Below are 14708 nucleotides of genomic sequence, written 5' to 3'. Positions count from 1 at the left end.
GTTGCCAGGGCAGCAGCTGTTTACTGACAGTTGGCTACTTAAGAAGCCTGCTTGTGCCAAATGGAATCCCTGGACTCTAAAGCCTAATGGACTCAAATTTGGGAGGTTGAAATGATCCTGGTTGGAATTTTTAAGAATGTTAATTGTCTGGGAGCGCTGGTGGCATAGTGCTTAAGGCATTTGACTGCTTACCAAAAGGCTAGTGGTTCAAATCCAGCAGCCACTCCTCAGAAGGAAGATTGGGCAATCTACTTCTGTAGAGATACTGCCTCGGAAACCAAAAGAGGAGTCTCTGTGAGTCGGGACCGACTCAACAGCAGTGAGTTTGGTTTGTTTTTTAATTGTCTATTTAATACTCGGGAGCTCTGGTAGCATAGTGGCTAAAGCACTTGACTGCTAACCAGAAGGCTGACGGTTCAAACCCACCAGCCACTCCTTAGAAGGAAGGTTGGGCAATCCTACTTCCGTAGTGATACTGCCTCAGAAGCCCGAGGAGGGGTCGCTATGAGTCAGGGCTGACTCGATGGCACATAACAACAACAATTTAATACTCACCAGTGTAATACAAGTCAAGCACTAGAATAATGCCTAGTACCATGCATGTATCTACATGCACATCCTACTGCTTAGGTGATGAAGAGTACAGGGGTTGATTCCACCACCACCTTGTATCCCTGGGAAAGGTGTTCCTTGACTACTTCAGTTCCCATTCATCTCTTCCTGCCCTCTAGTGGGGAGCCCACATGAGACAGATATTACTGCAAAGTTCCTTCTGCAACCCTCTCTCCTGCCTTGTCTTACTTATATAACACTAAAAGGACAATTCTAATCCACCCAAATCTACTTCCCAGAGTTTATGTTCTTGGTTTTTCTATTTTGCGTAAGATCTTAGAAATAATACAGTAGTTAAATTTAATGAATGCCCACCATGTACCAGACATTTTATACACATTACCTCAAATATTTACAACACTGCAAATTTGATGTTATTGTCCCATTTTATATGCCTGGAAAACTAAGGCTCAAAGTCACACAGCTAATAAGAGGCAGAGTTGGAATTTGAGCCCAAATCTGTCGAGTTTCAAAGTCCATATTGTTTCTAAAAATAACACAAATAGTAATTATAATCATACTTAAGCCACAAACCAAAACTGAGCAGTTATTATGTGCCAGGAAATAATTCTTATAATAAACTTACAATCAAACCAAACCCATTGCCATTGAGTTGATTATGACTTATAGAGACCCTGTACGACAGAGTTGAATGCCCCGTAGGGTTTCCAAGGCTGAAATCTTTACAGGAGCAGACTGCCACATATTTCCCCTGCAGAATGGCTGGAGGGTTTGAACTTCTGGTCTTTCAGCTAGCAGCCAGGAGCTTTAGCTACTGTGCCACTAGGATGCTCAATAAACTTAAAAAGCAGTTTTAATATACCGAAAGAAATTGAGGCATGGGAAATGGAAACTCAGAAAATTAATTTGCCCAAGATTATTTTGTGAAATTTGTAAAATGTTTTATAAAATTTGAACCCATATTCAGCACCCACTAGGTAACACCAGCCACTGGTTGTTGTAGGATCTGGTGCTCTAAAGTAGGTAAGACCAAGATAAAGAGTTAAGGGCCAGCATGGGTTAAGAGTGAGGCATTGGTAGTTCAGTGATAGAATTCTCACCTTCTGTGGGAGACCCAGCTTTGATTCTTGACCACCACCTCATGTGCAGCCATAGCAGTGGTGGAGGATCTTGTGTTACTTATAGAGACCCCTGTAGGGTTTCCAAGATTATAAATCTTTATGGAAATAGATCGCCTCATCTTCCTCCTATGGAGCAGCCGGTGGCTTTGAACTATGGACCTTCTGGTTAGTAGCCAAATGCCTTACCCACAGTACCACCAGAGCTCCCTAGGATTTGAATGATGCTGACGGGTTTCACCTGAGCACATGGCCGCTAATAATAACAATATGGCTTATGAAGGAGCTGAAGAACAGTGTAGCTTGTAGGTTAATTATAGTCAAATTTTCTGTTTCCTTCTAGGTATCTGCTGCCTCTGCTGCAACCAGCAAATCTTCTAGTATGAATCCTACAGAATCCAAGGTATGAAAAGCCTTCAGTGCTTAACTTGAGTGAATAATTGATTATATTGTAAACGAAAAGAAATGTAGAATAATTGCTAACAGGTGAGTTTTGTGTTCCAGGAAGCTCAAGTTATGAAAGTAAACATTTTCTTCCTAATTTAAGAGGCTTAAGAAGATCTATTTTCCTTCACCCAGTATTTACCTCAACCATTATTTGTGCATACCTACATTAGTTTAGAATCCTTAGAAAATAGTAGTCACCTAGAGATTTTTGGTCTTAGACATAATGAAGTTTTTTAATTGTCAGAGAATCTCTTTTGGTACATTTCTCTGGATTAAAAAAGAATATGTATTGACTTCTTGGTAAAATGGTTTTATTTTTCTGGCTTTAAAATGTATGTGTGTGTGTATATGTATGTATGTGTATATATATATATATATATATATATATAAATGAGAAAAGTAAATCATAAGATACCATCTTACTGATAAACCTTTGTTGAGCTGTATTTTGGAATTTATTCTAATAATCATTTCTTGGGATTCTAAAGAAAAAAGAATGTCTTCTTAATGAGATTGTCACATAGGTAAACCTTTGTTTGAAGAGTTGTCTGCAAGGTGTTTTAAGCCCTATTCCTTAGTTACAGTGTCTCAAGCACTGTTTTGGAGGGAGTATTCCAGAGTAGGGATTAAAGAGGGAACATTTTCAAAGTACACTTAACTAATACTTATGAGCCAATATTCTTTAGTGCCTTTGAGAGTCACCCCAGCTCCAATTTTATTAAATTGCCCCTATTTAAAATCACCTCTGGTGGCTTAGTGCCTAAGGCATTTGACTACTAACCAGAAGGCTGGCGCTTCAAACCCACCAGCCAGTCCTCGGAAGGAAGATGGGGCAATCTACTTCTGTAGTGATACTGCCTCAGAAACTTTGCTATGAGTCGGGTGCAACTCCATGGCACGTAACAACAACAACAATCTTGAAAGACTGTAAGAGAAAGCACCTATCCTAAAAAAAAATTCTTATTGAACTTAGAGTCCATGAAAACTAAAGAAAAGAGAGTCACAAAACTAAGATTTCTTTTTTATTCTTTTGGGTCACATTTGACTTTTTTCCTGATTCTCCTACATCCCACCCTGACAGTTTCAACTCTGGGACCAAGGCTTATGCTTGAATAATTTCTTTTAGAAGGATTACCACAAGGCTGGTCCCTATGAGGCAGAGGTTAAAGATGTCCCAAATGTCCAGCTTTCCCAAACTGCTGTACCACTCCATCTTTAATATCAACTCCTCCTCACCCTCTCAGTACTTTATCTCCCATTTTACAGTTCTGTATTTTGCTGTAACGTCTCACAGAACTCACACACTGCCAAGGAAATGGCTCACTCAGTGATGGATGCGGGAAGGTTGGCAAGTCCCAAATCCATGGGTCAGGCATAGGTTTGGAGGATTCTCCTCACTCACATGGCTGCAGGGGCTGGCAAACCCAAATTGGCAGGTCAGATAACTGGCCCCTGTCTCAAGACCCAGGTTGAGAAGATAAAGAACCAAATGTAGGATCTGGAGCAAGAGAGCACAAACTTTGCCAGAGTATTCACATTATAACCTCAGGAAAACTGAAGGTGGTGACTTGAGTCACACCCTCCAGCAAGGTGGGACTCAAGATACATCCCATCCTAAACAGGCATCCAAAACCCAAACCAAACCCACTGCTATCGAGTTGATTCTGACTCATAGTGACCCACATTGGGTTTCCAAGCCAGTACATTTTTACTGAAGTAGATTGCCTCATCTTCTTCCATGGAGCAGCTGGTGGGTTTGAACCACTAACTTTGTGATTAGCAGTCAAATGCTTTAGGCACTGTGCCACATAGAGGCTAGTATTTACAGTATATCACAAAATGTAAGACTAAGGCTCAAACTCACTGCCGTAGAGTTGGTTCTAACTCATAGTGACCCCCTCCTCAGGTTTCCGAGGCACTATCTCTATGAAGTAGGTTGCCCGAACCACCAGCCTTCTGGTTAGGGCCATATTAAGCAATTCACTGCACTGTAGCTTATTTCAAGTGTGCGCTGTTATCTAGAACAAGTGTCAGCAAACTCTTCAGCCTCACTATTTATTAATCAAGAGAATTCCTGGCAGACCTATGAAACCAGGGGGAAGGGAAGAGAGAGAGGCAAAGTAGCAGAAATCATGAGAAGACAGGGAGAGACAAAAATGTGATACATATAATGAGGTGTCACCAGTAGCTGACTTGGCACAATTTTGGCCTGGATTCTTTTGCATTGTGAGTTTAAATCACACTACTTTATTAATAATTTTATGTTCATGTCTTCTGATATTTGGCTGATAACATCAGTACTAGCCTCCTCTTGGGGATTTGTGCAAGCTCCAAATAGTTTGGTCTCTTACAGAAAAGATGCTTTTCAAGATGATGCCGAGGCCAAATCCTGCCATTGTCTGTACCTTTAAATGAAAGTTAGTCTAGCTTTGAAGAGGCTGGTGTGTTTAGATCTGAATCCTACCTCCCTTGCTTCTAGCGTGTTAGAATCTGGTCACACAGCTGACAGTGTAATAAGGTCCATTCGTTGCTGATCAGGATAAGAATGCTGAAGGGCTATGTAGAAGGGGTACAGGAGCAAAATAGCCAGGCCACCTTTAAATCCTGGTTCCACAGTGACTGGGAATTTGAACATCCTCTCTTTGCTTTCATTTTCTTTTCTGTACAGTGTGTAAAAGGATGATAGTAGTACCTATCTCACAAGGCTGGGTGAGGAAACATGCATTTAGACACATTGCACAGAGCCTGTCCCCACAGCAAGTGGAGGGACAGTGCAGCACAATGCTTGAGAACACACAACCCCAGCTCCACCATGAGTGCTCTGTACCTCAGTTTCTCATCTGTGAAATGGAGATAATAATACTTACCTCATTGTGTTATTGTGAGAATTAAATGAGTTGGCACATGTAAAGCTTAGAACAGTAATCATTACCTGATTGATCACTATGCAATAATTATTGGTCCATTCAAATTCACCGTGTGTACTGGTAAGAAGTGATTTCTGCTATTTTGTTACTTGTTTTTGTTTGTTTGTTTTTTGTGTGGGTATCTTAAGCCTTTTTGTCTTTCACTACTGCTTGCTTTTGTGTGTTGCTTGTTTATTGTAGTGAGCCATTTTGGTTCCCTTCTCCTTTCCCTTTGTGTATGTTTTTTAGATATGTTCTTACTGGTTACCATGTATGTTAAATTTACCAACTTGTGTTTATAACATGCTGGGATAGGTTGGTGCCACCTTAATGTCAATAATAAAAGGAATTCTATATCTCTCCTTGCTTTTGTTGTTGTTAACACTAATTATGTCTTTCTATTTCATATGCCCTGTAACATCATTTTGTCATGGCTTTTTATATATTTTTTATTAAAAGCATGAGGGATAAAACAGTTAGAATTATCAAACATGAATTCCTTATTATTTGCCCTCATACTTGTCCAGAAATCCACTATTGTTGAGTCAATTCTGACTCATAGTGACCCTATGGAGTAGAAATGCCTCACAGGGTTTACAAGGCTATAAATCTTTATGGAAGCAGACTGTTGAATCTTTCTCCACAGAGCAGCTCGTGGGTTAGAACCATTGATCTTTTGGTTAGAGCTGAGTAGTTTAACCACTGTGTCACCAAGGCTTATGCAGTTCCCTTTATTTTAGGGATCTTCCTTTTTATGTATAGCTTTGAATTGTTTTCTAGAGTCTTTTCTCTTCCATCTGTAGAAACCCCATTAGTATTTTTTTAGGGACAGACTGGTAGATATAAACTCTCTCGGCTTCTGTTTGTCTGGGAATGTTTTAATTTCACCCTCATTCTTGAAGGACAAGGAACTGTGGTGGTACAGTAGTTAAGTCATTCAGCTGGTAACCAAAAAGTTGGCAGTTCACACCCACCAGCTACTTTGTGGGAGACAGATGAGGCAGTCTGCTTCTGTAAAGATTTATAGCCGTGGGAACCCTGTGTTCTACTCTGTCTTGTAGAGTTGCTGTGAGTCAGAATTGACTCGATGGCAATGAGTCTTGAAGAACAGTTTTGCTAGGTATAGTATTCTTGATTGGTAGTTTTTTCTTTCTGTACTTCTTAAGTATGTTACTTGGTTGCCTTGTGGTCTCCAGTATTTTGAGGAGAAATTGGCACTTAATCTTATTGCGTAGACTTTGAATGTGAGTGTTTGCCTCTCTTTCACTGCTTTCAAGATTCTCTTTTATCTTTACTTTCTGAGAGCCCAACTATGATGTGTCTTGGTGTATATCTCTGGGTTTAACCTGCTTGAGGTTCATTGAGCTTCTTAGATTTGTACATTCATGTCCTTTGTTAAATTAGTGAAATGTTCTGTCATTATTCCCTTGAATATTCTTTCTGCCCAGATCGTAACATGCAAAACACAACAACAACAAAAACCCTCTGGCTGCTGTCTAAGAGGCCCCTTGGTCAAAATTCTCTGCAGATTCTGTGGTAAATGCTGATAGAGTATGTCATTTCTCCAGATGGTGAATGTGCTGAGGCTCTTTTTCATTAATAATGTCATAATAGTTATCTACTACTGTGTAACAAATTGCCCTGAAACTTAATGGCTTAAACAATAAACATATAGTATCTCTAAAAATAATTTCTTTTTCTGTTCCTTTCTCTCTCTCATCTCCTTCTAAAATTCCTATGGCACATATAGTAGGTCTCTTGTTATCCCTTAATTTCATTAAAGTGTGCTCAGCCTTTTTGAACCTCTGTTTTTGTTGCTCTTTACTCAGTAAATTTAACTATTTTGTCCTCTAATTTGTTTATTCTTTCTTCTGCATGATTAAGTCTGTTGCTAAGTCCTTCTGTTGTGGTTCTCATTTTAGTTATTGTCCCTTTCAGTTGGAGTAGCTCTTTTTTTAAGATATTAAGTAATAATTATTGTCATCGTTGATATTTTCAGTACCACCAAAAAATAAATTTAGGAAAGTGTTTTATTGATTACTGATTAAACTGTACATTTCATTATATGCTGCTTTCATCTGTGAGCATACATTCTCAATTGTACTATATAATTCTTCCATGCAAAATCTTGTCAAATCACACATTGGAAGCTATTAATAGATTTAAACCACTACAATCCTAATGGCTTATTTTCTTTGTTAATCATCTAGTGAACTGCATTTTCATAAACTCAAGAAAGGATAATAGCATGAGCAGAATTTATTACCAAGGAGGCAGTTTGAAAGGACCCAAATTTTAAAATTCCCTTTAAAACTTTTTTTGATCATAAACTCTTTTTCCCTCTCAAAACAATTATGTTGGCATAACAAGGGCCATTAGGTAAGGAAAGCATGTATCTTTATTACTGAAGCACCAGCCAACAAACCAGTTGCCATCAAGTCAATCCCAACTCTTGGCGACCCTGTTTATATTAGTGTAGAACTGTGCTCTGTAGGGTTTTTGGCTTTAGCCTCCACAGATAATAGAATAATAGAAGTTTGTGCAGATACTATCAGTCAGGTAAAAGAGAAATGTCAAAAAAGCATTAGACCTAATATTTTGTTTTTCTTTGAGAATTTCATGAAATATTTAAACAAGTTTTCATGTCTTGCCTGTATTGAGAATGTGTGTGTGTACTTAAGGAATTGTCTTTTTTTTTTTGCACAGATAACATTTGGTTGGGTAAAGATTAATCTAAATTCTGTAAAATACCACACTAAAGGTCCTACATACAACCAGCTATGCAGAAGCATTCCTAGAATTTTAGTTTAGATCTCTGCATACAGGGCTATGATATGTACAGTGAAAACCCATGCACTAATTATTTATAAAATTGTTCTGTGGTTATGTTGACTGAACTTCAGAAAACTTGTAAAGGCAACCTGTGGATACTTGATCATAAGCAAACAAGCAACATTAGAAGTGTAGGTGAGAAATAATACGGCTTAAGCAGCCTTTACACAGAGCAGGAAAGGAAAGGGAACAGCAATCACTTTTATTATTGAAAATATTACTGATTTTGTTTCACTGAATAAAGTAAACCCTAACTGAGATACTTTGAGACCTCAGGATTTATACTCCTGTAACTTTTTTGCATTGGATTGAACCGGAGAGGACCTTGCTATAAACGTTTTAGCCCTGTTGATACATTTTATTTATTGGACTGTCAGATAAATTTTCCTGGCAGTTCTGGTAAACCTTATTGGGAATGTGCTAACATTAGGTCATTCTAATCAACAAACAGATAGAAGGACCACTTCCTCCTAATAAGAAAAGACACAAGAAGCAGGTGACGTGGTTTATTGTATTGGACATCTGTTTACTAATGGCCACTTCAGTCACTCAGCACGTGCTAATCATGGGGGCTCACAATCTTCTGTCATGCTCTAACCCTGTCATGGCCTTTTTGGTAGAAATAGTTACCTACTGCTCACATCCTGGCACTAAAAATAAATTTCATGGCTTTCTGTGCCCTCCATTCTGTCACCATCCCACTGTTTCAAACTGTCAGCTGAAATCTGTGGCAAGTATTCACTAATAAAGAGATCACTTAGTGGCTTTGAAACACAATACCCTTGGCTTTGAAGGATAACTTTGTTTTTGTTTATTTTTCCAGTGTACTCACTGCAATGTTCATTATAATTAATCTTTACATCTCTTTGCTATGCATAGTAAGAAGTAAAGTGTAAAGTGCTGTCTGAATAGTAGGAGAGGAATATTACCCACTGCTATCAAGTCAATTCTTACACATAGCAATCCTGTAGGGCAGAGTACAGCTGCCCAATAGGCTGTCCAAGGCTGTAAATCTTTATGGAAGTAGACTGCCACATCTTTCTCCTGTGGTGCAGCTGGTGGATTTGAACTGCAGACCTTTTGGTTAGCAGCCAAATGCCACCAGTAAGAGAAGATTATTACTGTGCTTAAATGCTTGTCTAGCGTTCCAATTCAAAAATGTAATAAAGTCAATTCATAAAGTTTAGATTAGATCAAAATCATCTTTTTTGAGCTTCCTTAGTTGAGGAAAATCTATGATAATCTTAAAAAGCTATGTCTTCTTTTTTCTTTTTTTCCTTCTAAATGCAGGCTGTAAAAACAGAACCTGAAAAACAGTCACAGTCAACTAAGGTAAGTGATTGTCATTTTGGATTTTTTTGTAAGAATATGCAATTAATAACCAGTTTCCTACATTGGTGCTACTAAATGATAAGGAATTTCTGTCAGCCAAAGAATTAATTTCGGACTACTCTTTTTAATATAATTATGTAAAATGTATATAAAATAGTTATGACATGAAATCCATATATGGATAAATGAATATATAATGTCTTACTGACAAAACAATGTATTTCAGAAAGCGTTTTGTCCAAATATTGATTTTTGTTATAGGTGAAATAATTGTTTTAAAAATACAGCTAGAGAAATAAAGGAGAAAGAACAAAGGGTAGTAAAAAGCATGTCCAATTACTTTGAGGATAAAACATCAATACTAATCTGTTGAATGGGAGCTCTGGTAGCATAGTGCCTAAGGCACTTGACTGCTAACCAGAAGGCTGGTGCTTCAAACCCACCAGCCACTCCTCGGAAGGAAGACTGGGGCAATCTACGTCCGTAGTGACACTGCCTCAGAAACCCAAGGGGGGGGTTGCTATGAGTCGGGTCCGACTCGATAGCACATAACAACAAGAACAACAATCTGTTGAATGCAGCAGCTAGATAACCAAAAGATGAGTAAAGTTGCCTAAGATTCTAGCTATGTTTGTCTGGACTGTTTTATCTCGGGTAGTGGAGCAAGTTGTTGCTTACTGAGGAGAGGCTGTGAATTTCCTTTGCGAATGCCTTTCCTGTCTTGGGGTTGTCCAGCGGGGTGTTTGCAGGCAGGCCAAATGTTTCTCCTCTTAAGATATTGAGCTTTATTTTTCCAGTGCTTACGGGAATATTCAGATAGGACCACAAGGTTTTCTGTTGGAAAACAGAAAGCTGCTTTTTTTGGTCAAAGTACTTTATGTGCAAGTGAGGGTGAGGTCACTGGGGTGAAAGATAAGGCTTATCTAATTATCTGAAGGGCATCCTGATAATCCCCTTTCCTGACTGCCAACCAGAAGGCTAGCCATTCAAACCCACCAGCCACTCCTCAGAATGAAAGTTGGGCAATCTACTTCCCTAGTGATACAGCCTCGGAAACCCAAGGAAGGGTTGCTATGAGTCAGCGGTGAGTTTGGTTTGGTTGGTTCCACCATCACGTTGGTAATTGCAGGAGGGAAGAATTTAGCAGCTCAGTGAAAGTTGTCCTGTACTCCACTTTAAATGCTTTGGGTTATCTACAAATCTCAAAGGAATTGAGAAAATATTCTATAAATCATTAAATTAAAAAAAAAAAAAATGCTGCATAAAGACAATGCTGTTCATCTCCTGTGGAAGGAGATTTTTTAAAACTCAAATTTCTAGAGTAGGATCCCCTGTCTGCAAACTCAGATCCGACTTATCATTTGCCTTCTCTGCAGATAAACTTGCAGTTACCAAAATATTTGTGTGAATTATGAATAATAACTAGTAATTGAGAAGTACCTACATATCTGTAAACATCATTCTAGATGAAATGCTTAGTTTTTCATTATTCTTCTGCTGTCATTTTTAGATACTGCTGGTGTCAGACAGTACCTGTCAGCTTCTCAGATCCCAAAAGAACTAGGCCTAAATGAGATTTGTTAAAAGAGGCAAAATGATATAATTGGGATGGATTTTTGTTCTTCAAACCTATTTGGAAATCTAAAAACAATGCAATTAAGTATTTATTTTTTAAAATTGACAGCCACCTGTGGTTCATGAGAAAAAATCCCAAGAAGAGAAGCCAAAGGAACACAGAGAGGTAAAATAATGACCATTAGGACTTCATATTTTAACATGAAGAGATTTTCCTTTTGAGAGGTAATTCAAAACTTACATTGTTTAAGATTTAGCCTTGTAGAGGGTGCCTCGCGTTTGTTTTTAGGCTAAAATGGCACCATCATGTGGCAATATCAAGGTTTACAACTTATTCAGCACTTAAACATTGAAATTGATTCTTGTTGAATTTCAGGGGAAGAATTTAAAATTCTTCTATTATTCCAAATTTTGTACCTAAACTGAAATTGTATCAATACATTTTTATATCACATTAATTCCAGTTCATCCGTTCAAAACCACTAAAACACAACTGCTGCGATGAACTGTTTGTACTCCATAGAGAAAAGCATCAGTATTATGTTTAAAACTATTATCTTGTTAACAGTGTTATATGTCTGTGTGTGTGTGCTTCCAGCCCAAAAGCTTGCCCACACATGCATCAGATACAGGCAGCAAGCATGTGCAGAAAGAAAAAGCAGTTTCCAGATCAAGTGAGCAGCTTACAACAGAGAAATCAACAGAATCAAAGGTAAATAAAGCAAGTTAGTAGAAAGGAAAATGCTGACATCAGGGGGGGTCCCTGGATGGTGTAGATGGTTAATGTACTCAGCTGCTAAGCAAAAGGTTAAAGGTTCAAGTTCACCCAGAGACACCTTGGAAGAAAATCTACTGCTTTCTACTTCTGAACAATCAGCCAGTAAAAACCCTGTGGAGCATAGTTCTACTCTGTTCTACTCTGATACACATGGGTCACCATGAGTTGGAGTCTATTCCATAGCTGCTGGTATTTTTTTTTTTTTTTTTTAACATCAGCTAGGTAATAAAATAAAATAAAAACCACTCCCATAGAGTTGGCTCTGACTCATAACGACCCCTCCTTGGGTTTCTGAGGCAGTATCACTATTGAAGTAGATTGCCCAACCTTCCTTCCAAGGAGTGGCTGATGGGTTTGAACCACCAGCCTTCTGGTTAGCAGTCAGATGCCTTAGGCACTATGCCACCAGAGCTCCCAGATAATAAAATAGGGGTCCCCTATTCACATTGACCCATGTATTTGAATCTCTGCATTATACTGAATATGTTGTGTATTATAATGATTTAGTGCTATTGTTTTATTGACTTGGAAATAATTTTGTAGAAACTCAGGCTTTATAAAGGCCAAGGAAGGCAGCACTGGTCCAGGGGTGCACAGTCCAGCCTTCTTTCCCGTGCAGCAATGGCCGGCTGACTGGAAGGCATCACCCTGTGGCTCCTAACAGGCAGGAGGCTTTGGCTTGAAGGTGCCTTCTAGACCCCTCTACACATCAGCTGTGGCAACATGGGTGCTCTGCATGGGCTGCGGCTTTAATTGGAAAAGTGTTTAGAGCCTTGTTGTAGAAGAGATGAACTTATAGAGCCAAAAATCAGAAATATATAATTCTGTAGCTAACGGTGATCAACTCAACTTTCAGAAGAATAAATGTCTATGAAAAGACCTTTTCCATTATGAGCTCTTGGAAGACAAGAGCTAGGTCTACTGAACAATATGCTTTATATCAGAAATCACAAATATGTGGCTCTCTAGTTAACTGCTGCCACACATGTATTTTGTTTGGTTTATAGTATTAAAATTGTTTTTTAATGGTGGTCAACAATTTAAGTCAGGATATTTCACGTAAAATGAAAATTATTCATATCTCTTGAGAAGCCAGCATGTCTAGCTTCAATTGACTATATAGCCTTTATACCTAGTATATATGCTCTGCACCCTGGTGGTGCAGTGGTAGCTGCTAACTGGAAGATTAGCAGTTCAAGCTCACTAGCCACCCTGTGGGAAAAAAGATGTGGCAGTCTGCTTCTATAAAGATAATAGCATTGGAAAACCTTTGGGGAAATTCTGCTGTGTCCTGTACGGTCACTATGAATTGGAATCAACTCAATGGCAGTGGGTTTGGCTTTTTTCACTTATATGTTTTCCAGTTTACCACAGTCCCTTCCTGGCCCACTTCACCTATTTATGTTACTCCATAGAGAAAAGCATCAGAATTATGTTTAAAACTATTATCTTGTTAACAGTGTTATGTGTCTGTGTGTGTGTGCTTTCAGCCCAAAAGCTTGCCCACACATACATCAGATACAGGCAGCAAGCATGCGCAGAAAGAAAAAGCAGTTTCCAGGTCAAGTGAGCAGCTTACAACAGAGAAATCAACAGAACCAAAGGTAAATAAAGTTGGTAGTCTAGGCACCTGAGTCCAGCTTTATATGGTGCCCAGTATTACACCTTGCACAGTAGAAGCTAGTAAATATTTCTCTATAATGATGTCCACAAGGGTATAATAGATGTAGTGATATTTGAAACTCATGATTTCAAAAGTGGTTATCCAGAAATACTTAGTCTTGTCATTCTTTTATCCCCACCCTTAGAGTAAATCAAAGGACACGATTTCTGCTGATGGAAAGAGTGTTGTTGCTGGTGTAACAGCAACATCTGGCAAACCAGATGACAAGGTGAGCACATATGCAGATGTAAAGGTGGATGGGCCTCCATGCTTATGTTGTTGTTGTTGTTGTTATTTGCCACCCAGTCAGACGCGACTCATAACGACCCCTCCTTGGGTTTCCGAGGCAGTATCACTACGGAAGTAGATTGCCCAACCTTCCTTCTGAGGAGAGGCTGGTGGGTATGAACCACAAGCCTTCTGGTTAGCAGTCAAGTGCCTTAGCACTATGCTACCAGAGCTCCCTCCATGCTTATAATACCTCTTTTATCAGAATCATGTGCTCAGTGAAAACCTTTTCCACCATACTTTAGGTCTGGCTGTCATTAACCATTTAGGTTCCAGTGCTACCATACTCAAATAATTTCTTATTTGGTAAAAGTAAACAGTGTGAATATTTGACATTTTGCCAAGAGGAACATTCATTTAAGGGATATAAAGTGAACAGGAAGGAGCTCTGGTAGTGAAGTACCTAAGGCATTTGACTACTAACCACAAGGTTGGTGGTTCAAAGCCACCAGCTGCTCTGTCGAAGGAAGATGGGGCAATCTGCTTCTATAATGATTTACTGCCTTAGAAACTCAATGGAGGTTGCTGTGAGTCAGAATTGACTTGATGGCAGTGGGTAAAGTGAACAAGATACCAAGAAATAATGATTTTGAAATTTATATCTTGACTGAGTACTTGCCATGTGTAAGGCCTGGTTTTAAAATGTGAATTGTTACAAATCCTGCCTTCAAAATTTGTAAGTTTGAATTAAAGCACATAAAATTGCCATGAACATTTGAATAAGCGTAACTCTCAGCTTTCAATGTCAACACCAGATATTTTTATACAGATAAATCACAAACAAAGACATGACATCTACCTGAATTTATAAGGGAAGTTTTCAAAGAACACATAGTCAGCCATCTCAGGAGAAGTGTGTACATGCCTTGCTGGCTAATTTTGGGCAAATTTCCCTTAGATCCTTTGATGAGCTACTCAGATACTAGCCCAAGAATATAAAATGAGAAGTAGTCTAGATTTTCTACACATAGAAATGCATAGTTAGGAATCAATGTAGAGATCATGTCTCCCTAGAAATGTTAGTACTTATTTCTCCTGAAGCTACAAGTAAGCAATTAAAGGAACAATTAGCTTAAATGAGAAGGTGGACATGAAAATTTTGTTGTTGTTGTTGTTGTATGCCGTCGAGTCAGCCCCGACTCATAGCGACCCCTCCTTGGGTTTCCGAGGCAGTATCACTACGGAAGTAGGATTGC

General features: G+C 38.8%; 1 protein-coding gene across 1 annotated transcript in view; it reads left to right on the top strand.

Moving 5' to 3' along the window:
* The window catches only part of CAST (calpastatin), a 176855-nt gene that overhangs the window by 104753 nt on the left and 57394 nt on the right, over positions 1-14708 (top strand). The window contains exons 3-8 of the mRNA XM_042781176.1: positions 2035-2094; positions 8307-8372; positions 9167-9208; positions 10893-10949; positions 13052-13165; positions 13370-13453. Coding sequence (XP_042637110.1) covers positions 2035-2094; positions 8307-8372; positions 9167-9208; positions 10893-10949; positions 13052-13165; positions 13370-13453 — 423 coding nt within the window. The remainder of the gene's footprint in view (positions 1-2034; positions 2095-8306; positions 8373-9166; positions 9209-10892; positions 10950-13051; positions 13166-13369; positions 13454-14708) is intronic.

Source organism: Orycteropus afer, unplaced genomic scaffold (assembly GCF_000298275.1).
Source record: "Orycteropus afer afer isolate SDZICR_OR568_19922 unplaced genomic scaffold, OryAfe1.0 scaffold00093, whole genome shotgun sequence".
NCBI lineage: Eukaryota > Metazoa > Chordata > Mammalia > Tubulidentata > Orycteropodidae > Orycteropus > Orycteropus afer.
This window is presented reverse-complemented; position numbering and strand designations above follow the sequence as displayed.